The sequence below is a fragment of the Magnolia sinica genome, chromosome 10 (assembly GCF_029962835.1).
Source record: "Magnolia sinica isolate HGM2019 chromosome 10, MsV1, whole genome shotgun sequence".
NCBI classification, from domain to species: domain Eukaryota; kingdom Viridiplantae; phylum Streptophyta; class Magnoliopsida; order Magnoliales; family Magnoliaceae; genus Magnolia; species Magnolia sinica.
The window spans coordinates 82,978,669-83,004,632 of NC_080582.1; the positions used below are offsets into that span (position 1 = coordinate 82,978,669).

At 41.5% G+C, this 25,964-nt stretch overlaps 2 protein-coding genes across 4 annotated transcripts; one reads left to right on the top strand and one right to left on the bottom strand.

Moving 5' to 3' along the window:
* Positions 1-325: 325 nt before the first annotated feature.
* On the top strand, positions 326-20,277 carry LOC131217185 (ACT domain-containing protein DS12, chloroplastic-like). 3 transcript variants are annotated; one of them, XR_009157214.1, is made up of 11 exons: positions 332-666; positions 3,881-3,932; positions 4,003-4,128; positions 4,747-4,841; positions 6,460-6,544; positions 6,652-6,711; positions 7,366-7,421; positions 18,765-18,870; positions 18,950-19,018; positions 19,618-19,879; positions 20,030-20,277. XR_009157214.1 is itself a non-coding variant. In XM_058211995.1 (10 exons), the coding sequence occupies exons 1-10, from the start codon at positions 350-352 to the stop codon at positions 20,090-20,092; spliced, it is 1,029 nt and encodes a 342-aa protein (XP_058067978.1). In that variant the 5' UTR covers positions 335-349; the 3' UTR covers positions 20,093-20,277. The 3 variants fall into 3 exon arrangements, 1 of the variants encoding a protein (XP_058067978.1); XR_009157215.1 differs by lacking the exon at positions 4,003-4,128 and having other exon boundaries at positions 326-666; XM_058211995.1 differs by lacking the exon at positions 19,618-19,879 and having other exon boundaries at positions 335-666.
* Positions 20,278-23,026: 2,749 nt separating this feature from the next.
* On the bottom strand, positions 23,027-24,303 carry LOC131217186 (G-type lectin S-receptor-like serine/threonine-protein kinase At1g34300). The gene has a single exon (XM_058211996.1). It carries the CDS (start codon positions 24,251-24,253, stop codon positions 23,027-23,029), a length of 1,227 nt encoding a protein of 408 aa, XP_058067979.1. The 5' UTR covers positions 24,254-24,303.
* Positions 24,304-25,964: the final 1,661 nt, after the last annotated feature.

The window sequence follows — 25,964 nt, forward strand, 5'->3', positions numbered from 1 at the left end:
AACGGTTCATCAGACCGATAACTATCCCATTAGCCAATAAAATCCAGTATTAATCATAAAAATGAAACTTAATGGACGTACGAAGTAGTAATTCAACGTCAAAAGCATTCAACGTACACTTGTGGCCCATATAATTATTTTAAAGGATTGGATTTTGTTATAGAGAATTATAACCTTTCGCTTCACATTCTAGATTGCGTGGATATCTCAATAGCATGCCAATATAGCATGTGATTCACCTCTTCAATCTCTCCTGTCGCGAATCTCTTTACTATTTCCAGTAGATATTTGCAGAGAGAGTCATGAAAGAGGGGGAGGGCAGAGAATCCACGGATTCGGAATTCGGGTTATGCAACTCCATGAGCTCGCTCTAGACACGCGTGTCACGTGCTTCGCATCATCATCATCTTCTTCTACGCGCATCCAATCAAACCATAAAACAGCTGGCATTTCCCATTTCGCAACCACCGCCCCCTTTTCTCTTCGCATTCTTCTTCAGCATTCTCTTCTTCTTTTGAGAGAGAGAATGGCGGGAGCTATGCGTACTGGAAGTCTCGGATCTTGCTTCGGACCAAAACACGGGGACAATCCTCACCCCACGATCGGGCTCCGCGTCCGCGCCTTCGGTTCCGATCGACGGTTCTGCTGGGTTCCGTACAAGAGCAGGTAGATCCAACAGTAGTCGCTTGTTGCACGTGTATAGTCTAGACTGCGTGGGAATGTACGCATTCTGTATTCACATGTCGAGAAATGCTCACATCCAACTGGTTGGACGATAAGCTTCCGTCCACCTAGCTGATAACTTATAATATATCATGCACGTACGACATCTATCCCGTCCAATGTGTTTTTCCCACAATGAGGATCACATTATGTAAAAATCAGCTCCATCAAGTGATCAGGTGGGCCACACCATTAAAAATATATAACCGATGATTAATTACAGATTACAATTGTGGGCCATCTGGTTAACGGATGGGGATGATTTTAACACCAGGTGATCCTCATGGTGGGATCAAGCAATTGGACGGATTAGATTTTAACAAAATTTCATTATTGGAAGCTATCGGCTGGGTGGACGGCGACTAATCGTCCAACCCGTTGGAAGTGACACACACAGGACCTGATTGAAATAGTACATTTCTGGACTGTTTCAATTCCCAAAATGGAAAATAGGTATATGGAAATAAAAAAAGTGGTGGGTGATATGCATGATCCTGTGGGATAACTGTGCAGATTTTTGGATTTTGGTGGGAGAAATTGCCAAGGGAGGCTCACCCATTTTGCCACACTGGATAATGATCCGACCGTTGATCTGGTAGGAACTGTTGCATATGGGCCAGATTGGGAAAAATCTCACCGATCAGAGATCATCACCTCCGTAGATAGGCCAAAGGGTGGGTTGTTTGATACTTAGGTGGAGTGTGATACTTTTGTGCGGGCACTTGGAAATTGTACAAGTTGCATATATTAACTTAAATTAAACCGATTAAAGTGTGGAATCCACTGTTTCTAAGTCCCGATCGGAAAATTAGATTGGTTGAGCAATCCTAACGTATGATTCATGGGCGCTTGTTTGTTGAAATAGGACCATTGGATGTTTTCATTTTAAACCATCCAATGAATGTCTACTGAGCTGATAGTAAGATGATCAAATGAGCATATTTTTTGGTTCATGATGCATCTAAATTGAGGCCCACAATTTGGACAATTGATTTGAATTATGTATCTGGCACATATGCAATTTTTGCAGCTTCTAAGTTTCTGCATGTTATCTGTCAGTTAGAAATACCATGAGGATGTCTTATCAATGAGATTATTGTTGTTGATCGATTGCCTTTATTCCTAGTGCAGAGAAGCCCTGTCTCGGTTCGACTGACGTCTCTTTTGGTTAGACCGAATTAGGGGTGGATTTTCAGGTTGCACGTTGTCCACTTTTGCACATTTTTAGTTCGACCTAAGTGTGTGAGTCGGTTCCTTTCTGATGTAGAGCGGGTCGCGGACAGTTACATGGCCAAGATGGATCAGAAAAGGCCTGGTCGACGACAGAAGTGATCCAGACCTTTGAACCTTAAATCGGGCGTATCTTGCAATCCGGAATGAGTTATCTGACGTAAAATATATGATTTTGGAGTAGAACGAGCTACTAAAGCCAACTAACCCAGCTATGCCAGGTTGCGCAGCCTGGAATTGCGAAAAACCCCCGGATCGACGGTCATTTCCCTGTTTTAATTTCGTTTTTACTATAAATAGTAAGTTTTAGTTTGATTATAACTCTTCATCCGTTGAGCTCTAGGAGTTGCGCCCAACGTGAAAAGAGCTTAGAATAATTAGGAGAACGGTTTGGTGAAGCCAAATAGGACACTTACTATTTTTGGCCGAAAACCTTGCGCACTAGTAGACATCACGACCATCTATAAATAGTAAGTTTACTATTTATAGTAAGTCGCGGATTCTAGGAGTTTGAGTTGTAGTTTGATTCTGATTTCTTTCCCATTGCTTGGTACCCCTATTTAAAGGGTTGTGAACTCGTTTTTATTCATCAATTAATCAATTTCGAATTTCTTAGAATTTATTTCTATTTTCTGCTTTCTTTCCTCATGGATTCGAGAAGTCTCTGTGAGGATTCCAGAGAAGCTCCGTGGATTCGGAGTAGTTATCCTCATCACGTTCATCCCTGCGTCACTTTCAGTCCGACCAAAAGTCCCATTGGTTCGACTGACGGAATGTGTAAGTGCGGGTTTTATTTTCTAAAATTGTACGGGAGTGTATAAATACCCTCGTAATTTGCGATTAGGATTAGAGCTGTAGAGTAAAACGAGCGCCAAGTGGGTTTTGGAGCCTGGCACGAATACTTAAGGGTTTTGAGGAGAAAGCTAGGGTTTCTAATGTAAGTTGTTCCATCTCTTGTAACCTTATTATGATTATGGTGGATTGATCGTTGCTTTGTGCCATGGTTTTTCCCGCAAGGGTTTTCCAAGTTAAATCTCTTGTGTTCTCTATGAGAGCTTGGATTTTTCATTCCCTATTGCTTGTTTGATTCGATCTGAGGTTCCTCCCAACAAGTGGTATCAGAGCTTAAGGTTGGGGTATATTAGTTTGAATCTCATACTTGGGCCTATATAAACCGGGCCAATTGACTCATCAAGAGGGCTAGAGCTTGTATAAAGATAATGGACAGTTAAAAAGAAAGTTGCCAGATTGCATCAAACTCAACAGATAACCTCACCCTCAACAATCTTTTCTATAATCTCAAGAAAAACAGGCAAAGAGGAAACGCTAGGGCTTTCTTACTCAATAATAGAACTCAAAGTCTCTACAAGCACTCATGTAGGGAGAGCTTTCCAAAATAACCAAAGCTGCTAACTGAACTAGCTAACCATGGTTAACTAGCTATTCTTAAAAAATAGAGCCATGCGTTTGGGTCATGAGCGATTCTTGTCTATACAAATGAAAAATGCATGTGTCGAGTCCAGGATCTGATGGGTCCATCTGTTGGGCTCAGTAGTCTGATCTGACAGACGTATATGTATCTGGGGCCCTCTTTTGTCATCGGTGTGATCAAGCCTTGAACCAGGCCAACTGGATTGGATAGATTTTTGGGCCTGCTTATTAACTGGGTAGGCTGTGAAGGCCAACCTTTGATCATCGGTGGCAGATCTTTGGGAGCAGAGTGCTGATGCATCAATTCATATCGAATGTGAATGTATTGGAAATGAACATTTCTATTTCATTTAAGTTTCATTCGTCTTTTCATCCTTATCTTTAATCCTTATCTTTAAATGCGGAACCTCATTTGAATCACTTGCTTTTATAGTTTCGGTTTCTGGCACAGCCGAAGAGCTACTGGATGTTGATTATGCAGTTGGTTTTTTTTTAGATGGTTGTCTACAACTGCAAACATTCCAAAAGCTGCTCCAACCTCTGTAGAGGTACAGGAAAACCATTGCTTCCCTATGAATGATTAGCATCGTATATATACTTAATTTCTCAGGTTAACAGGGTGGAAGTTCTGGTGAAACTGATACAGTTCCTACTCCCAAAGTTATAATAGATCAGGACTCAGATCCAAATGCAACTGTTGTGGAGATAACTTTCGGTGACCGCCTTGGAGCTCTTCTCGATACTGTAGGATATTGTCTTCTTTGTTGAAATAAGTGTTTCTTCATAAATCCAGGATATTGTCATCTTCTTTGTTGAAATAACTGTTTCTTCGTAAATCCAGACTTATTACTCCGTAATATGCGTAGAGCTTTGCTAAGTGCACAAACCTGTGCAATAAAGATCATGTACATGCCACACATATGCCAGCATGGTACTCAGGTGCAAGATCCTTCATCCATCAGGTTGGTATGACACAGGAAAAAAATCTGGTCCACTGGGCATGTGGGCCCCAATATTGGAAACAGGTGGATGGATTATAAACTTAAGCCAATTTTTTCAGAGCTGCAAGTTTCACAAGCTGTGGACCAACCGACTAGTGGATCAACCTGATTCTTGGGCATTATTATAGTGGTTCCTTTCTGATGGATGGATTGGATCTCGGACCTATTGTGCCATGCTGGCACATATGTGGCATGTACATGGGCTTTATTGCATGTGTGTGCACTTAGCAAACCTTGTATGTATATTATGGGCTCCCTTTTTTTTTTTCCTTTCCTTTTCTTTTCTTCCCCCCCCCCCCTCCCCCCCGGGAGTTGGCAAGATTCCTGTATCTTTGTCTAACAATGTTTTAATCTTCTGTAGATGCATGCGCTTAAGAACCTAGGACTGAATGTTGTCAAGGCAAATGTCTTCTTGGACTCATCTGGCAAACACAATACCTTTGCTATCACTAGAGCGTAAGTTCTCTTTCGTATGATAATGATGGGCTTGGATTTATGTTATGCTTTCATTCCTGAATTGCTACTGTCATCTATGAAGTAGGGACAGCTTATTGGCATGAATTTATTGTACTTTATATCTTGCTATATTATGGACATTGTTGCAACAAGAAGATGATGGGTTCCCATGCGTCTATCTCACAGTTTTTTTTTTTTTTTTAAAACTTATTCTTGTAGTTCTTTAAATATGAGTGTTTTTTCTATTTATGTTCTTTCATTCTTGCAAAATTATGGTTTTTTGATCACTCTAGTTTATATCAGAGGATTCCCTCACAAAAAAGCATGCATTAAATTAAAATGGTGGTTTATAACATTATTTAGAAGAATATGTGCATGAGTTACTGGATAATTTCAGACCATTTAGGATATATTTCCTTCTTTAGTAGTTTAGTCATGGTATTATGTAACTGCATTGGCTGGCATATCGGCTGATACGACTCCCATTCGGTTGATACAGCCCTGTAACGGCCTCTTTTTTTGGGGAAAAAAAAAGTTATTGGCAGAAGTCTAAAATATGTAAGGATCCCAAATATGTAATCTCTCTTTTTTTTTTTTCCTTCTTCTTTTTCTGAACATGTATTTGATGGTGTAACGGGCCATTCCTTGGTAATAATGTTGTCTGTTGAGCTCGGGTAGTGGCAGCTTGACCTAATGAAAGTAACCAGTTGTGCCCGAATCGAAACAAATCAAGCATGATATTGTGAAGTCTAAAATATGTAAGGATCCCAAATATGTAATCTTTTTTTTTTCCCCTTTCTGAACATGTATTTGATGGTGTAACGGGCCATTCTTTGGTAATAATGTTGTCTGTTGAGCTCCGGTAGTGGCAGCTTGACCTAATGAAAGTAACCAGTTGTGCCTGAATCGAAACAAATCAAGCATGATATTGTGGATTAGGGCCCGCATATAAATACAATAAAAAGAACATGGAAAAATGAAAACAGAAAGGTAATGGTTTACCTCTTCTCTCGGTATTTCCCAAAATGGTCTACTCCGCTCTGATTCATTGAATTGTACCTTAAAAAAAAAAAAATCCTTAAAATGGGCTTGGATCTAGTTTAAATTAGTTTTTAAGCTTCCTTCATGGTTGAAATGAATGAATGGGAAAACGAGAGTAAAAATTTTCAGAAGGTAATGGTGCTGATGCTGGGGCGTATCAGCTTGTATCAGCCGATGCAGCCCAATGCGGCCTATTTTTTCCACTTATAGCGGCTTCTCAATAAAATCATTACCTTTCAAAAAAAAAAAAGAGTTGAACATTTGATGCTGCAAGATATCTATTTACTCTTGGTTTTCACCTGCAGGTGCAATTGGCTAAAAGAAATTATCTCTCATTCATGGAAGCATATAATTTCTGTGTACTTCATAATGTGATAACAAAGCAAGGCCAGCAAATCAGCTATAACCACACACACACACACACATGTGACTTCATATTCTCTCTGCAGTGATTCAGTTGCATCTCGCCATGAGAATATTTAGGAACTCAGCTCCTACCTGCAACAGTTTTGGATAGCTACTTGCAGTTGGTGTTTTGCGGAAAATTGTCTATGTGTTCATTGCAGCATTTTTGCAGGGTTACTGGCCGCAAAGTTGATAATCCGGAGTTGCTAGAGAAAATACGCTTGACGATTATCAACAACCTACTCCAGTATCACCCAGTAACATTCTCGAAGCTTCGGCTTACATGCATGAAATATTCTTCAAGGATTGTCATGCATACTTCTATAAGTTACATTGTTTTAAATGACCATAATTGGTGGACCAGGAATCCAGTGCGCAATTAGCCATGGGAGCAACTTTTGGGGTTGAGCCACCAAAGGAAAAGGTACATCCTTCCAAATGGGCTTTTGAATGCCAAGATCATACTATGGTTTTTTCTGTTTATGGAGCAGAGATGTATTTAATTTACTTTTCTAGTGTAAAGTATAAGCAGTATGCAACGACTATCCACTGTTCTCACTTATGATGTTTATGAACCAGTCCATGTTATTTATTTGTGTTGCCATCCCTTACTGGGTTAGTGGCAAGGTGGTCCATAACGGTAATGGTTAAAAAGAAAAAAAGAAAAAAAAAAAAGGCATGTAAATTTATTTTCCAATTTTATACACGAGAAACGTGTATAAAGATGTTGCCCAGAAAAGGCGTTGAGTTGATTTTCAAGGCATTGAAGAGAGGTGGGTGACTGTTTGACCATGTACATTTTTGCATTTTCACATGAATCAATGGAGAACTACACTGCAAACCAAACAGTAGTTTTCCATATGGAATCTACTATTTTCCATTCCTGAGGATTCCATGTTTGTTTTCTATATCCACATTTTGGATTCAACACAAACAAATGTGTCATCAATGTAAAATCAGGGACTTGGTTTTATGTGTTACAGTGTTCTGTACTTATTGGGTCTTTGCAGGATCAGCCTGTGGCTTATATTGTTTTATTGTCAATGTTTGATTTACTGTTTCACTTCTCTATCTTCAGGTTGATGTGGATATCGCAACCCATATACACATCCATGACGATGGTCCTGACCGAAGGTATGCATGTTCTATTGCATATATATATTTTTTAAAAAGCAATTGGAAATTTTATTAAAAAGAAGGGAAAAGCAGGGAACAAAAAGAGGAAAAAAAGGGAAGAACAAGCCTGCTGAGATAGCAGACAGCCTTAACACCCAAGAAAAGAAAAATCATAATCTTTCAAACCCTTCACATTGGTTGCCCACTCTAACAAAAGTCTTTTGGCCCTGGAACCAACAACTGAGACAGAGGCGGAGATGATGTTGAAACATCTATCGTTCCTTTCAACCCAGACCGACCACCAGGTAGCTAAGATGGCCATTCTCCAAATGATTGTTCTGAGTTTGCCGAGCTGGAATCCATGCCAAGACGATAGGAGATTGAGGGTGGAGTCAGGGATGCACCAAGAGATGTTGAATCGCTGGCAGATGTCGGACCGGATCTGAGAGATGAAGGGACAATGCACCAAAAGATGGTTGACCGATTCCGCTGCTTGCATACAGCACAAGCAGATGTTGACAATCTGCATACCTCTCTTCCTGAGGTTGTCTACAGTCAGAATTCTGTTACGACCAGCTAGCCACCCAAAGCAGATGAATTTAGGAGGGACAGGGTATCTCCAGATGAATGGGGAAGCTGGGACTGGCGGAGACAATGAATGGGAGAGCTGGGAGTACAGAGATCTGACTGAGAAGGCACCGGATTTGTCGATTCTCCAGACGAGTTTGTCAGGCGAGGATTGCTGTGGCATGGCTTTGGAGGTGAATTCCAGGAGGTTAGAGTATTCAGAAGCTTCGCTGTCTCTTAGATTTCTTATGCATCTCACGTCCCAAACAGTTTGGGACGCGGGGGTTGAATAGCAATCGGATATGAATATATTTTTATCGGGGGTCAGACGGAAGATGTTGGGAAAGCGAATTTTCAACGGGATGTCTCACATCCATATATCTTCCTAGAAACAGATAGCGGTCCCATCACCCAACTCGAAACTAATATTCCGAAGAACGGCCTGTTTCGATTGGAGGATACCTCTCCATAAGTAGGAAGCCCTGTAATTAGCGGAGTCTTTGGTCCACCAACCTCCCGGGGCTGAGCCGTACTTGCCTTTAACAATCAAGGACCATAAGGCTTCACCTTCTGTACCAAGCCTTCAAGTCCATTCACCGAGCAGGGCTCGGTTCATTGTTTTCAAAATTTTAACGTTGGCACCGCCTTCACAAAAAATTTTACAAACATCCTTCCATTCGAGGAGATGAATCTTGTGATGTTCGTCCTTCCCGTACCACAGAAAATCTCTTCTGATGGTGTCTAAGGATTTCAACACGGGGGCAGGGCATCTGAACAGGGACATGAAATATAGATGGAGGCTGGTGAGAGCTGAATTGATAAGAGTTAACCGACCTCCTAAAGATAAGTAACGGCATTTCCATCTAGCGAGGTAGGACTGAAATATACAAATGACTCTGTCCCATAGTGATTTGGGGGGAGGACCAATAGAGAGTGGGAGGCCCACAAATGTGGTTGGAAAAGAATCGACATGGCAATTGAGGGTATCTGCGAAGTTATGGAGGAGATCGGGTGGCATGTTGATCCCGAATAGCTTCAACTTGGCCCTGTTGATACACAGCCCAGAGACAGCCTCAAAGCAGTGAAGAGCTGTGTGGGGATTTGCTATGAAATCCGTTGAGGCTTCAGAGAAGATGAGCGTATCATCTGCAAACTGAATGTGGGTAATGGGGACAGGCAGCCCAAGCATAAAGATGCCTCTCAGAATTCCATTTTCCTGGCCTTTAAGCATCATCTTGGAGAAGGCTTCACCAATTATGAGAAAGAGGAAGGGGGACAGGGGGTTACCCTGGCGAAACCCTCTAGAGCTCTTGAAAAAGCCCTTAGGAGAACCATTGAGAAGAATGGAGAAATTGGCTGAGCCAATGCATGCTTGGATCCACCTTCTCCACCTGATCCCGAACCCCATACGAGATAGCATGTAGTGGAGGAATCCCCAGTCTACGTGCCTTGGCAGTATCCAACTTGCAGAAAATGGCCTTTGAGTTAGATTTCCGGCATGAATGAAGAACCTCATTGGCGATGAGAGCGTAGTCCGTGATTTGTCTTCCTCCGATGAAGGCATTCTGATTAGGATAGATTAATTTCACTATGAATTTAGACAGGCGGTTGGTAAGAACTTTGGTGAGGATCTTATACGGGCCACCGATCAGACTAATGGGCCTGAAGTCCGAAAACGAAGAGGCACTGATCACCTTAGGGATGAGAGCAATGAAGGAGGCTCCCAACCCTTTGGACAGCTTGCCTCTCTGATGGAATTCCTGGACAAATTGAAGAATGTCCTGACGAACTACTTCCTAGAAGGATTGGTAGAAAAATATCGGAAACCCATCAGGTCCCAGGGATTTGTCCCCACCCAGGGAGTCAACTGCCGCTTTAACCTCTTCTTCAGAAAATTGGGATTGAAGGAGCTCAACTTCACCTTCCTCCAGCGTGTTGAAATGGATGGAATCGAGACGCGGTCTGGTCCTGGTGTCGACAGTCAGGAGAGCTTTGAAGTGGTTAACAGCAAGGTCTGCAATCATGTTTTTATCATCGATGTGGACTCCATTTTCCGAAATGCTGAAAATTGCCTTGGACCGGGAGTGCATGTTGGCAGTGCTATGGAAATACTTGGTGTTTTTATCACCCTCAGCGATCCATTTAGCTCTCGATTTAATTTTCCAAGAGGCTTCTTCTTCTAGCACTCTGGCCGACAAGGACTGGATGATTTGAATGCGCCTGATCAAATGATCGGACGAAAGCTGGGAGTCATCAGCCTCTAAGTCAAGACGTTGAAGTTTCGATAAAAGAGACTCCGAACTGGATTCCCTCTTGTGACACTCCTCCTGAAGCCATTCCTTGATATTGAGTTTGAGCATTCTGAGTTTGCATAATAGCCCGTGACCTGTGAAGCCTTCCACCTGGAAGCTCGACCACCAATCAGCAATCATTTGTCTGAATCCTTCTATACTGAGCCAGGAAGAGTTGAATTTAAGGTTTGGGTCCCCAGTTATCGCCCTCCATCAGCAGAAGCAGTGGGCAATGATCGGATGTCGTCTTGGGCAGGGCAATTTGGTGAAGTGAGGGAAATGCTTCGACCCATTATGGGGAAATAAGGAACCTATCCAGCCTTGATTGAATAGGAGATCTGCGGCCATTGGTTCAGGTATACCTGGCCCCAGACAACGGGAGATCAATGGGGTCTTGAGACTGGATCCAGTCAGAGAATCAGTTCATGGCTGGAGAGACCCTTCTTCTATGGGAGTGCTCATTAGCAAATTGAATGACATTGAAATCGCCAAATATACAGAGAGGACCTAAGAAGGACTGTCTAACACGGGTTAGCTCGTCCCAAGCTTCACCTCTATTAGAATCAACAGTAGGACTATAAACAGAAGAGATTAAACATTGGAATTTGGAGGACTTATCTTTTAGGATGACCGAGACCAAGAAGTCTCCTATCGAGGAAGAGAGAAGCTCCCAATTGGATGCTTTCCAAGCTACGAGGATACCCCTACATGGCTTTTCTGAAAGATGAAAAAAGCTTTCACGCTAGAAAGACTCGTATTTTTTTAACAAAATTGTTTCCTGATAAGTAGTTTTGGAATTTTTATTTTTTGTTATCAACTTATGTTTCCAGAAATAGAAAAGGGGAATTTAGTAGCGTCAGGCGCCCTCCATAGGGAGGCCAGCAGCTTATCGTTAAAGTTTGGGACCTTAGTCTCATGAAGGCAGATGACGTCTGGCTTTTTCCTATTAACGGATGCTTGGATGAGGCTTCTTTTCTGCTTGGAGCCCACCCCCCTGATGTTCCCCGATATTATCCTCATTGGGCAAACGAACCGCCCCAATTGCCCTGCCTCCTGTGCTTGGATTTGGAGGTTGCGATGAGCCCTGGACTTGTAACTAACCTTTGAAGTTTGCGGCTGCTGCATGACCTGGACTTGATGAGGATCCAGGCCCGGATCCGAGTTGGAAGATGTATATCTCAGCCTCGTGCGGAGAACAAGAGAAGGGTAGATGTCGACAGCTTGGCACGTGTTGGTGGGGAGGGCTCGAGGTACTACCACGGAGAGACGCGTCGCTCCCCGCGAAGAGCCTGCTCATCGAGAGAAGGGCGCCTTAACTCTCCTGACGAATGGAGCTGACGTGTCCGCACCGGGAGCGAGTTCGTGTCTCCATCGTCCAGGTCCTTGGGGGGAGGGGCAGACGCCAAAGGCGCTTCCGCTGCAAGGGGGACACGTGTCGTGCTCTCCTTCCATCGATTACGAAATTTCGAAGCTCGAGGTATGACGCCTGATGGAGGGGACGATCAAGGGCGGTTGATCTCGCCACGTGTTCGATGGGAGGAAGGAATGAGATCTCTTTCCCCGACGAGAACTGGAGTGATGTTAGCATACAACACTGGTGATCTGCTAGAGCTCGGGAGGTTGGTGCACGTCTTGATTGTCATCGCTGGTTCAGTAGCCGGAGGAGGAGAAGGCCCTTCCCTAACTCGCCACAGGTCTCCCCACCTAGGGTACGATTCTTCGGGGAGTTCTTTGATGACCGGCATTACAAAAATGTTCTTGATGTTTGAATTCTCATCAAAGTCACAAAGTCACAAAGTCATAATCTTGTTCGTCATTACAAAAATGTTCTTGATGTTTGAATTCTCATGCTTCTCTTGGTACTAGAAGGCTTAGTACCCTGCATTACTTTGATAGATTCATTCTTTTTCTTGTGATGCTAGATATCCGACATTCTAGAAATGTGTATTGTAATAATTTTCACATCAAGGAATGCTGGGTTTTTATGTCCTATCACATATGACATTCTAAGTAAGGAATTAATTCCTACACCCATCCCTTTTGATTGGCATACACCCAGTTTTTTCATCATGGGAATTGAAATGTTAAACTTTTTGTACTAGAGGAGTTATTTTATTCTGGCTGTGTATGACACTTGATACACAGGCACTTAGAAACGGTACGTGTACCTTATACTAACCCAAATTAAACAAATTAAATTGTGGGACCAGCTGTTTTTTTTTTTTTTGAAAGGTGAATGAATTTATCAGGCAGAGCCAAAAACACAACGAAAACAAAACAAAACAAAACACAACCAACACAAAGAACAAAATAATGCAAACTAAGGGAAACCTGAGAAACTAAGATATACAACAAACCAACTCCATGTAAACTCAAGAATCTGGAGAATATTTTTATGTATTTCTTCAACCCAAGGGTGGGTTTAAATAACCACATTACAAGGCTATACAAGGAAGCTTATTTAGAGCTTCTCTATACATGGTATTTTACACCTAACTACCCATATATACAATATTCTAGTAACCTCATATACATGATATTCACATCCCCCCTCAAACTCATGTAAGATAATGAACCAACATCAGTTTGCCATGAAGAAACTTATGACGAGATAAGGTCATAGTTTTGGTAAATAAATCAGCAAGTTGCAGCTCTAATGTCACATGAGGAAGAGAAATGATTCCAGCGGTGTATTCTTCTCTCACAAAGTGACAGTCAACTTCAATGTTTTTAGTGTGCTCGTGAAATACTGGGTTCGAAGCCAACTGAATCGCACTAAGATTGTTAGCATATAATGGAGTCGCCACAGACAAATGGATCTGAAGTTTTGTCTACAATCCCCGGAACCAAGTAATTTCACTACATGCATCTGCCATTGCACAGTATTCGGCTTCTGTGCTAGATCTAGATATCGTGGTTTGCTTTTTACACTTTCAGCTAACCAATGATTGTCCTAAGAAAACACAATAACCAGTGGTGGACCGTCATGAAATGGGACATCCTGCTCAATCTGCATTAGAGTAAGCAGATAATTGTAGATCATGCGATGATGGAAAGAGAAGCACGTGGTTGAGGGTACCTTTAAGGTATCGAATAATGCGATGAATTGTCGTTGTATGCAATGTGCAAGGAGCCTCAACAAACTGACTAACAACATGAACTGCATATGAGATATCGGGACGAGACATAGTGAGATAGACTAATCTCCCCACCAGCTGCCTATAGGATGTAACATCGGAGAGAAGGTCTTCATCATCTTTCCTATACTTGACATTCAATTCCAGAGGAGTCTCATGGGTCTTGTTATCTGTAAGGTTTGCTAGCTTGATCAACGCACAGGTATACTTACGTTGACTCAAGAGATAACCTTGAGTATTACGAGAAATTTCAAGACCCAAAAAATATGTTAACGGCCCCATATCCTTCATATGAAATGAGGAGTGAAGTAATGATTTGAGATCAGCAATTCTTTGAGCATCACTTCCTGTGATGAGAATATCATCAGCATACACCAATAAAGCAACTAGACCTGAATCGGACTTGAGAATAAACAGTGAGGAGTCATATTAGCTTTGAGAATAGCCCGCTGTGGTTAACACCCCATGAAAAATTTCAAACTATGCTCTTGGTGCTTGTTTGCGTCCATATAAAGCTTTAGATAGCTTGCAAACTAAGCGTGGATCCTTAGATTTGTAACCGGGAGGTTGCCTCAAGTAAACTTTTTTTTTTTTTTTTTGAGATTTCCATGGAGGAAAGCATTCTTGACATCGAGTTGACTGAGTTGCCAACCTTTAGAAGCACTTATAGCGATCAAGGAACGGACCGTTTTCATTTTTTCCACTGGAGTGAATGTCTCATCATAATCAAATCCATACTCTTGTTTATAGCCCTGGGCCACGAGCCGAGCTTTGTATCGATCTAAGATCCCATCAGATTTTAATTTCACAGTATATACCCATTTGTTTCCTATCACTTGCTTCCCCTCAGGTAATGGAACCAACGTCCAAGTAGCATTCCCCTCGAGTGCTTGAATCTCATCATCCATGGCCTTTAGCCAACACGGTTGTGTATATGCCTGAGAATAAGTAGAGACAACCAAAAAATCTAATCCAGAAAATAAGGCCTGATGAGAGGCAAAAAGATTTAAACGACGGGGAGAAATAGATGGATGACTGGAACGACGTAATTGAATCTCAGTGGAAGATGGGATAGTTACCTACGCTATAAGAGAAGAAGACACCTGATCGGAAGCAGAAGCAGCTGAGGGAGAGGACCCAAGAGAGATAGGCTTTACACGGCGTTGGTAGACCTGCAAAGGAGGAGTGGGAGAAGGAAGCATAGAATGATTGTCTTCAAAAGAAGACATGAGAAATGGAAGATGGAACAATGGTAACTGAAGGAGATGCATGAACAACTTTATAGTATAGTAAAATTTCAAAGAATGTGACATGTCCAGATAGACGAACATGATGAGAAAATGCATCATAACAACGATACCCTTTCTGATGCTCCCTATATCCAAGAAATACACATTTAGCTGCCCTGAGACTAAGTTTATCCCGTTCTCGTTCTGGAAGATGAACAAAAGCAATGCATTTAAACACTCGTAACCGACTATAATCTGGATCTTTATCATGAAGGAAGAACGTGGGAGTTTTCCAGTTAGCCAAAACACTGGAAGGTAATCGATTGATCAGATACATAGCTGTTGATTTTGCTTCAGCCCAAAGAAATTTCGGAACACTTGCATACTCCATCATGGTGGTTGCTACCTCAGTAATGTGCCGATTCTTTCGTTCTGCTACTCCATTTTGCTCCAGTGTGTGAGGACACATTCCCTGATGTATAGTTCCATTTGAACTTAGAAAAGTCTCAAACTCAGAGGATATATATTCTCCCCCCTAGAGTCGGACCGTAGAACTTTAATTTTCTTTCCAAATTGGGTCTCCAAATATGATGAAAATTGTGTATAACTTGAAAATGCTTTAGACTTGTGTTTCATGAAATAAATCCAAGTGTGTCTTGAAAAATCATCCACAAAGATGATGTAATACAACGAACCACCAGGATCCATGATTGGAGGACCCCAAACATCAGTATGAACGAGATTAAATAGATTCTGAGTACGATTGTTACTTAATGAAAACGGTAATGCTGTAGATTTACACACTTTGCAACTAATACAGTTCATATTAATGGAAATGGGACTAATATTGATTTCATCATTCAAAAGACCAGATCTAAATAAGAACAACATGTTTTTAGAATTTGGATGCCCTAAATGATTATGCCAAAGTTTTCAACATTTATTAGCAAAAGAAATATCATGAGAAGATGGAAGAAAAAAACAACGCTATGAGACAACTCTGGGATCAAACGCCAAAGTAAATAACCATCCTCTCTTATGGCCCTTCCCAATCAGCTTCCCTGTTTTCAGATCCTATATGAAACAACTAGACCAAGAAAACAAAACCAAACAGTTATTCTCCACTATTCGAGCAACCGAAATCAAGTTGGCAGATAATTTAGGAACATAAAACACTTTGTGAAGGAAGAAATTGTGAGATGAGGAAGGTGAGACTTTCAAGGACCCGATATGAGAGATAGGTAAATGGCTCCCATCCGCAGTGCAGATGGAACCCACGCCACTATATAGAACACAATCAGTTAGACAAGAAAGATCCCCAGTCATATGATTAGATGCTCCTTTGTCAATATACCAAAGATTTCTAGGATCAATATTACCCATCGAACCTGAAGAACCCATCGCTTGAAGGATTTGCTGAATTTGTTGTGGGGAAAGGAGATTAGGCTGCACCGATGGGGCGACAAATGAATCTGAGTCAGGCTTTGTAGTAGAGGAAGCCAGAAATGCACGTCCACGTCACTGGTAGTGAGGAGGTAGAGGAGGGCAAGTCGGGCAATTGGCTATATCATGTCCTTCTTGTTTGCAGTATTGACAAAATAGAGTACTTGGTACAGAGGAATTCATATCTGCTTTCTTATTGGGACAACGAGCAGCTACATGACCAAATCCATTACACTCAAAACATTTAACTTTCGACATGTCGCGTGACTTTCCGGAAAAATTGCGAGTAATGAAGGCAACACCAGGAACAACCTCTCTCATGGAAGCAAGGGTTTTCAAACGTGTTTCTTTTGCCATCAAATTAGATAGAGCGGCCTCAAGAGATGGAAGTTAATGCTAGTTCATTAGAGTGGCTCAGGTTGGTTCAAACTTCAGACGGAGTTTATACAAAAATTGCATCAATTTACTAGTGTCGCGAAGTATCTTTACTGTCTCGACCGCCGCAGGGGGGAATAACTGGATCCATAAGTTGAATCTCATGCCAAAGGGAGGTAAGTTTAGAATAAAAATCCTGCATACTCAGAGCTCCTTGTTCTAATTTTGACAGCTCATACTCTACTTGATAGCGACGAGCATGACTTGATTATTGATAACACATTTTCAAGTAAGCCCATATTTCGGATGCAGTCTCGAATGACGTGAGGTTAATTGCAATGTTGCTTTTAACACTGTTAAGGATCCATGTGACCACCTTTGAATTATTTGTGGTCCAAGATAGGAGTTCTTTTTCATCTTTTGGTTTGCCCGTAGAACCATCTACATAGCTGTATAGGCTCTTTCCGACTAAAAAAATGCTTGAATTGAAACTGCCACAGGGAAAATTTTTTCCCATCCAACCTAACATGGATAGTTTCGATCTTATCGGAGGGATTCATGGATGCCATAATAAAGAAAAACCACAAAGAAAAAATGTACCACTGATTTTTGGGCAAGCAGGATTAAATCTGACGAGTAGAGGTAGAGCCGCTGTCATTGATGGACTGAATCTGACGAATAAGCAACTTGATGGGTTCAACAGATCTCAGATCAATGAAGCCAGATGTGAACACAAAGGTGGATCTGGAGGTGGGTTTCAACGGAGATATTTGTTGAATCGGGCCGAATTTGGAGGTGTGGCCAATCGTGCGGCAGGTATGGGCCGCCGGAATCGATGGAGGCTGCTGGAATCTCGATGGGGGGCCACCGAAATTGACGGGGGGCCGTTGGAATCTCGACGGGGGCTGCCGGAATCTCGATGTGGGAGCGCCAGAATCAATGGAGGAGCGCAGGTCATGCGGCAGATTCAGAAACCTCGCTTTGATACCATGTAAACTCAAGAATTTGGAGAATGTTTTTCTGTATTTCTTCAACCCAAAGGTGGGTTTAAATAACCACATTACAAGGCTATACAAGGAAGCTTATTTAGAGCTTCTCTATACATGGTATTTTACACCTAACAACCCATATCTACAATATTCTAGTAACTCATATACATGATATTCACACCCCGTGTTTGGAACCTCCTAGGCCCACGCTAAGGGGCCCAATCTCTAAACAAGCTCAACACTCTACTAAAGATCCCCATCAAAGCAACCTGATGATTTCTGAAAACTCGATTATTCCTTTTAGGCCAGATTGCCCAAGGGACCGCAAGGAGACTTAGTCTCCTTGTTTTCCTCCCAAGCCTGCCGCCTTCTCCCTCATGCCAAGAGCAGGAAAGACCTTCAATGGATGAGGGCATCACCCAAGATACATGCGCTCAATCTAACGATCTAAGACTAAATATCCATATCCCACGCGAAAGAACAGTGAAGGAACAGATGATCCACTGTTTTGGCATCTTGGAAGCACATCAGGCAAATGGTACTACGTTAGTTAAGAGGCATTATTCTTTTCCAGAGGTCGTCCGCCGTCAGAATTTGGTTCTTCACAGCGAGCCAGGCAAAATGCTGCAATTTTAGAGAGGGGGGGGGGGGGGGTGGTGTGTGGTGGCGCATACAACCAGACTGCACGTAGGCCTAGGGAGAAGCTAGAGCCTTCGGACCCTGTTATTAAGTAAATAGTATAAAATCAGGTTGGTTGAACAATCCTAACCTCCAATTCGTGGATGCTTGTTCTTTGAAATAGGACCATTGAATATTTTCATTTCAATAACCAAATAAGAGTAAATTTTGGTTAATGATACATTAATACAGTCGTCCACGATTTGGAGGGTTTATTTTGAATTATTTGTATGCCTCCTTAGCAATTCCTTAGTACTTTATAACTGCCTGTGTATCATCCATCACACTCTGCCAGAGTAGCTAAGTATTTCTGCTTATGATATCAAAATTTCCAAAGTGGGGAATGAATTGTATGCAAATCTAAAAAAGTGGGTACGATAGTGGCTCCATCTAAATAGCATATAACTTTTCTACATGATTTGTTTCGTTGATGTAGTCCATTGAATAACTTTCACCTGAATCGAGTGCATGCACGCCATTTACTAGCAATAGCATGCACCTTGATGCGATAAACAGCTAGAAGTCGGTCCTTGCAATATGTTGTTACGGACTTCCAGTTTCTTTGAATAGTTAATTCAAGTCGATTAATGCCATTCACGTGCTTCCAGAATCTTGTTACTAACCCCACTAGTCCTGGCATAAACCTCTGCAGCTTGCTTTATGTTGAGACTGCAGACCGCCCTGGATTGCTGGTAGATCTTGTTCAGATCATTACGGACACCAACATCGCTGTTGTGTCGGGAGAGTTTGACACGGAGGTGGTAACCGCAAACCCCACCTGATCTGTTGTTTAAGAAGCTAGTCTTCTATTCTTACTGAGCTTTCATTTGTAAGCAGGGGCTTTTGGCGAAAGCAAAGTTCCATGTTAGCTATCAGGGCAAAGATATCAGCAAGCCTATGCAACAGGTAAACCCTAACAGGTTTATGGTTCCTTTCCTACATATACATTTGCTGCATGCACACATAAATATTCAGTCATGCTGGTGCATTTGTTCATGTTTACAGGTGCTTAAGCATACTCATGTCAATGCTCATACAGAGTTTTGCTAAGCCCACATACATCTCTACATGAGATCTTATGTGTCTGGGACATGTGACCCATGCATCAGGTCGGCCCACTCTCTATACATGACCTGGACCAAGATCATGAAGGCAAGCACATCAGGCACCACACATGTACTCCAAGTGTGGACTTTGAGATCCATTTTAGCCATCCATTGCTTTTTGTATGGTGGGGCCCACCTGATGCACAGGTTGGGTTTTCCCAGACATGCTCCATGCTGTCACATGTGGTTACCATAGTTAAAAACCTGAAAACTCGAATCGACTCAACTTTATATTTATCTGAGTCGGGCTGACCCGAAGATTTGATTTAACTTTGACTCATTGTTAAATAATTTAATTAAGAATAGTAATAGATGTTTTTAATAATATTAATATAAACAAATGGCTATTTCTGTCACAAAAATACTGTGGCAAGTTGGTAACCGGAGACAGTTCTTCAGGTGATTGTGCATTTGACTCGGCTTGAAATCTCACTCCGAAGAGAGTTCCTTACTGACTTGGCCCGAAATCTTTCTGAATTGACTCAGCCGAGTTAAGTTGAGTGACCCGAGTTTTAGAACTAGAGTGGCTATGTGTTGATAACAAGAGGCGCATGCAGTCTTCAACTCGAGCCACCGAGTTTTAGAACTACGGTAGCTACATGTTTGACGACCAGAGCGCTTGCAGGCTTACCAGAACCCGCTGTTGCATGCCTTTCTATGGGTTTGTATGCATTCACTTGTGGTATTTCTCAAAAAACCGCATTCACTTGCTGATAACCATCAGCATTGTTATCCTCTCTCTCTCTCTCTCAAAAAAAAAAAAAAAGGAAGTGCAGGGAAATTAATTCAAGCTCAATATCTATTTTCACAGGTTCTTTCTAATAGCTTGCGGTATTTCTTGCGGCGACCAACCACTGAAGAGGCGAGTTTTTAAAAGCCCTGCGTTCAGCTGGTATGCTTGAAAGCATTCCTGAAAATCGGTTTTCCTCATTCAAAGAGCAGCTGATGTTAGTGTGGTGAATTTTTCTCTCTCAAATTCCTCTACCAAACAAAGCTTAGGCAAAAACGAACTTCATTTTGTTGTTAATGAAGTAGAACAAGATGTTAATTTAGCTTAAACTGCTCTTGCTTCTTGTTGGGAGTTTTCTCGACACGTAGAACCCCTGCGTGATGCATGGCCCATCACATGGACAGCCAATGTGTCTTCTTTCTCTGTTCAGTGGCACGTGGGGTAAAGGTTTTCACCTTGGCCACTGGTGAATTTCAATTGATCACCGATCGGTGAACCCAGACCACCCATCCAGTGGGGTCGAATTGTTAACTGCAGCCTAGTGGGGCAGTATGATCAGTGAACCCGGACCGCCCATCTAGTGGGCTCTACTGTAGATTGCCCACTGTAAGAAAAGCATACAGAACTTGCATTCCTAGTGTCCAACTTGTGGATTTCAAGTAGATGGTCAAAGTAAAACATCTTCAATGGTCTGCATTCAACACTTTTGCATTTCCCACTTGAAGGAATCCACCTACAAAAGTCACTTTTTAATGAGTTTGCTTTACTTATAATTAGTTTATTATTATACTAACTGTTAATATTTTATTATTTATTTACTTTTTAATTTAGAAAGCACTCCAACAATCCAAATATTGTCTAAAATTTGAAAATAAAAATAAGAAATAAAAAAAAAAAAATAAGGAAATAAAATAAAATAAAATAAAATGGCATATGTACAGTATCTAAGCATGGTATTAAGATTCAGATGGTCCATTTGGCTCATCCAAGACGACCTGGGTGGGCTCCATTGGGTTCAATGCCCCTAGTCACCCGACTCAAGCGAGTTGGGCTGATTAACCTCAGGCTCAGGCGATCCATGACTTGAATTCAAGACGAAATGAGTCGGTCCAAGTCACCAGTCATTTGACCATTATTGATCTAAGGCATATAGGGTACCGTCATTGCTAAAAAAAAAATCAAGTAATATGGACCAAAGATGGACCAAAGATGTTGCTATTCAGAACCACCTTGTTGAAATCTGAAATATCTTTGAAATTCAAGACGAAATGAGTCGGTCCAAGTCACCAGTCATTTGACCATTATTGATCTAAGGCATATAGGGTACCGTCATTGCTAAAAAAAAAAAATCAAGCAATATGGACCAAAGATGGACCAAAGATGTTGCTATTCAGAACCACCTTGTTGAAATCTGAAATATCTTTGAAATTAGGAAGACCCTGTTTGGCTGCCACTTAAAAATGAGTTCATCTCATTTAGTTAGCAGTAATTATGTATTATATATTTTGATCAGGATTAAAAATATTCTTGAAAACCCATAATCTATAAACTATGATCTTTAATACGTAATTACTGTTAATGAAAATGGGATGAAATCATTTTTTATTTCCTTCTTAAAATGTTGCATATGTAATTTTAGTAGTTCATTGCTTTTTAGAAGTTGAAATTACGTCATGGGGTGGGGATTATCTTAATTATGGTTTTAAGAATCAGTGGCTTGGAGTGACCCCTTCACTTCTCAGTCGAGGGGTTAGTCATTCGGGCTGGGACGAGCCAGGCCTATTTCCTTAACTGACTTGTGGCAGCCGGGCTGCCCTCCCGGTCCTTGCGGCCTAGCCCTATAGGGCCAAGGCTTGGGTGTCTAAACTTGGTCTGAGGGACAGGTCTGGGCTTGAAATCTAGGCAGTGTTTGGGCTGGGCCATGGCCAATGATGAATGGCCGTGCCTGGCCTGTTGGCACTGTCCAATCAAGTGGGTCACTGTTATCACTAGTATGAAAGTACAGTGAAAAAAATAAGTCCGAACCATGGGGATTTAGAGGTTTTAAGAATTTTACATTGTTCCCTGTGTTTTTTCCGGATGTAAGGTGAAAATGAATTGGCTCACTTGATGAACGGTTTGAAATACCCCAAGAAAAAATAATCTTGGTGGGTCCCACAAAAGCTTGAATGTATTGGAAGTCATTTGACACTTGATCGTTCTCCTAATATTCTAACCCATGTGAATTAGAATCACCAACTGTATTGTGCCGTCTTCAACAAGAGTCCATTGGAATTCATGTGAATGTGTTTGGTGGCCTATATTTGAAATGCATCTGAGAGAGAGAGAGAGAGAGAGAGAGAGAGAGAGAGAGAGAGAAGACCCTGACTTGTGAACAGGGTGTATTAGATATGAATTGAATTCCAATTCACCTCAAATAAACTCTCCCAAATGCACCATTTACTACTGATTCAGAGAGAGAGAGAGAGAGAGAGGACCCTGACTTGTGAACAGGGTGTATTAGATATGAATTGAATTCCAATTCACCTCAAATAAACTCTCCCAAATGCACCATTTACTACTGATTCACACCGATCACCGCCCATTACACCCTCCCAGAACAACCCTTCAGTTTTGATATTATGCCCCACTTGATGCATGGTGGGGCCTACATTTTCATTCCCACCCATGTGTCACTATAAGATATTCAATCTAAGCACCAAGTGGGTCTCATATTCCACTCACTGGGTGGGGATGCTCATGGTAACTTAACGCCGCCCGTATCGATCATAGCCATCGATGGGGCATCCGGCTGTATTGTTGACAGTCCATGCATGTTTGATCAATATCCCCTCTTTTCTTCTTTAATTGTTTCTTCCTTATAACATCGGATTAGCACAAGAACAACTCTGCGGATCTGTAACGGAAAGATCCAAACGGCTAAATGAGAAAGCATGATATAAATCAGAAGCCATTTTAAGTACAAACATACAAGAAAATAACCCATTACCGTTTGTTGAAAAATTCAAACATAACCGGGCGATCCATAGCCTAACGGCATTTTCCCTTATTCAGCTCGGAGCTTGGGTCGAATCTGCTTTAAGTGGAAGCGATTTCGATCTCGTATCTCCTCATAACAGGAGTAGCACACACATGAGAAGATGCTGTTGTCTCTGTCAGCTGAGAGGATGTTGTATCAAAACCGCTATCGCCCCAGATCATCTGGACCGGAGTGCCGACAACCAAGTGTTCAAACGGGTTTAATGGCGTCGGAATTTCCATCCCACCTTCCAACATCTTCACAACAACACTCATGTTAGGTCTCGCATGCGGACGATACTGAACACACCACAAGGCAACTGTAACCATTCTCTCAACCTCCTCTCTATCTCTGTCTTCGATCCCGCAAGCCACAATCATCTCACCAAATTCACCTCTCTCGAACTTCTTCCAGACCCACCTTGGAAACCACTCCTGGCTCTCTGAGAGATTAATGTCGAGGTTCCTCCGCCTCCCTACAATCTCAAACAAAAGCATCCCAAAGCTGTAAACATCGCATTTATGTGTGACCGGAAATGGCATCCAGAGCTCTGGAGCAGCATACCCGGGAGTCCCCCTCCCGCCCGTCATAGTCATATGAGTGTTGTCTCTATTACAAAGCTTCGCCAATCCAAAATCCGCCACTTTTGGACGAAAATTCACATCCAAAAGAATGTTACCCGGCTTTATATCATAGTGGATGATCCGCTGTTGGCACTCTTCATGCAAATAAGCTATTGCTTTTGCTGTCCCAACTCCAATCTCCATCAGCTTCTCCCATTCGATCATCTTGTTTTCGCGGAACAAGATCTGATCGAGCGATCCTTTTTCCATGTACTCATACACCAAAGCCTGCAAATCTCTTTCGAAACAGAATCCATAGAGTCTAACCAAATTGAAATGGTGTGTTCTTCCCATTGTGCTTACCTCTGCCATGAACTGCTCTTCGATCCTCTTGTTGGAAGTCCCCTTTAAAACTTTCACTGCCACGAGTGTCCCATTGCTAAAGATCCCTTTGTAAACCGCCCCAAAACCGCCCGAACCCAATAAGTGAATGTAATTATCGGTGGCGATCCTTAGCTGCTGAGAAGAGAATCGGATTGGCTTTTCTCTTTCCATGTCGTTGAGGAACTTGTCCATCGCGATCGTTTGGAACCTTGAATCGGGACGGATGGCATTATTCCTTCTTTGTTCCCGCTTGTAGCAGATTACCACAATGATTATGACCTTTACAAAGATGACTACTGCATGTTTAACACAGCAAATGACATGTCTGATCATCTTCATATTCGTGCAGTACCTTTGAAATGAAACTGATATCCATAGAATCCTACTTCGACGCGACATAGAATCCATATCCATTTCTAGGTTAAGCCGCAAAATAAAAAAAAGAAGGAAAATTAATGTCTCCCAAATAAGTAAATAAATCAATTTACAGCTACTTGAAGTAAACAAAGCAGCAATTTTTGTGTGTACTTGTTGAGATTTCTACACGAATCCATGGAAAACTGTACTACGAACCAAAAAAAACACAGATCTTTTGGAATACATAGTTTTCTATTTCCTATGTATTCCATGTTCGGATCAAACTGTCTGGATTTCAAACCGAGTCCGACTCATCCTTGAAATTCAACTCGACGCCATTTGAAAAACAAGAACGACATAGAATCCATTTCCATTTCTAGGTTAATCGGCAAAAAAAAAAAAGAAAAAAAAAGAAGGAAAATTAATGTCTCCCAAATAAGTAAATAAATCAATTTACAACTACTTGAAGTAAACAAAGCAGCAATTTTTCTGTGGACTTGGTAAGATTTCTACACAAATCCATGGAAAACTGTACTACGAACTGGAGAAAACACAGATCTTTTGAAATACATAGTTTTCTATTTCCTACGTATTCCATGTTCAGATTGAATTGACTGGATTTCAAACTGAGTTTGATTCATCCTTGAAATTCAACCTGAGTCCGAGTTCTATTACTCTGCTTAGACCTCACAAGAACAAAGAATGAATCTTACCCAGGCTAACAGTGAGCACTGTGGCATCTGTGGACGACATTTCGCCACCAATCTGATGAGCTTGAGCCGCTTCTTGGCTGTGAAAACAGATGATCTGCTGATAGGAATGTAATGCTGCTTCAATGCATGAACATGTTTTCCTAATAGATACGATTTCATTGTCTTTTATCCCTTGTCATGCAGGTTTTATATTTCCTAATAGATGAGATTGAATTGTCTTGTATCCCTTATCATGCAGGTTTTATCTTATGAAACCAATGCGCGTTTTTCAAATTCTAGATTCTGCATTGTATATTACCTTCAAACTGTGTGGGGTCCACTTCTGGACGACGATGCCGGCGGAGAGATGGTGATTATATCATATAATGTTGTCTTAAATATTCTAATCATATAGTTATATTTTAATAATCATGGGACCCGTTGGTCTCTTTCACAGTGCTTTGAATTCAACACCATATGACATAGGACATCTACCAGGATCGATGATCGGGTCTCAGACTCCTAATCTCAAAAGACTATTAAAATAAGAAAAAGAAAAATAGACAATTAGAAAATGGTGTTGACCTGAAAGACGACAGCTGGGCTTGCCGTAGAGCTTGGTCTGTGGACTGTTCATATGAATGAGCTAATGCAAACAATAACTGATTTAATTTCAGAGTATGCTATTAAAAAACATCAGTTGTATCTGTCTCACAAGTTGCCGGATGTGGGAACCATTTGAAATGTATAAAATGTGGGCCCACCAACTCATCTGGTGGAGCTCATTGGTGTGAGGATCAGTGTTCAAAGTATCGGTATCATGGCAAGTTTCGCTCGCTAGAAAAACAATATTGATATCCCCAATAACCAGAAATTTAGAGAATCATTGAGAATACATGAGAAAAACATTAAAAATTTTCAGTGAAACTTCAAGAGATGCTAATATATATATATACATACATACATACATACATATATATATATATATATATGTATATATA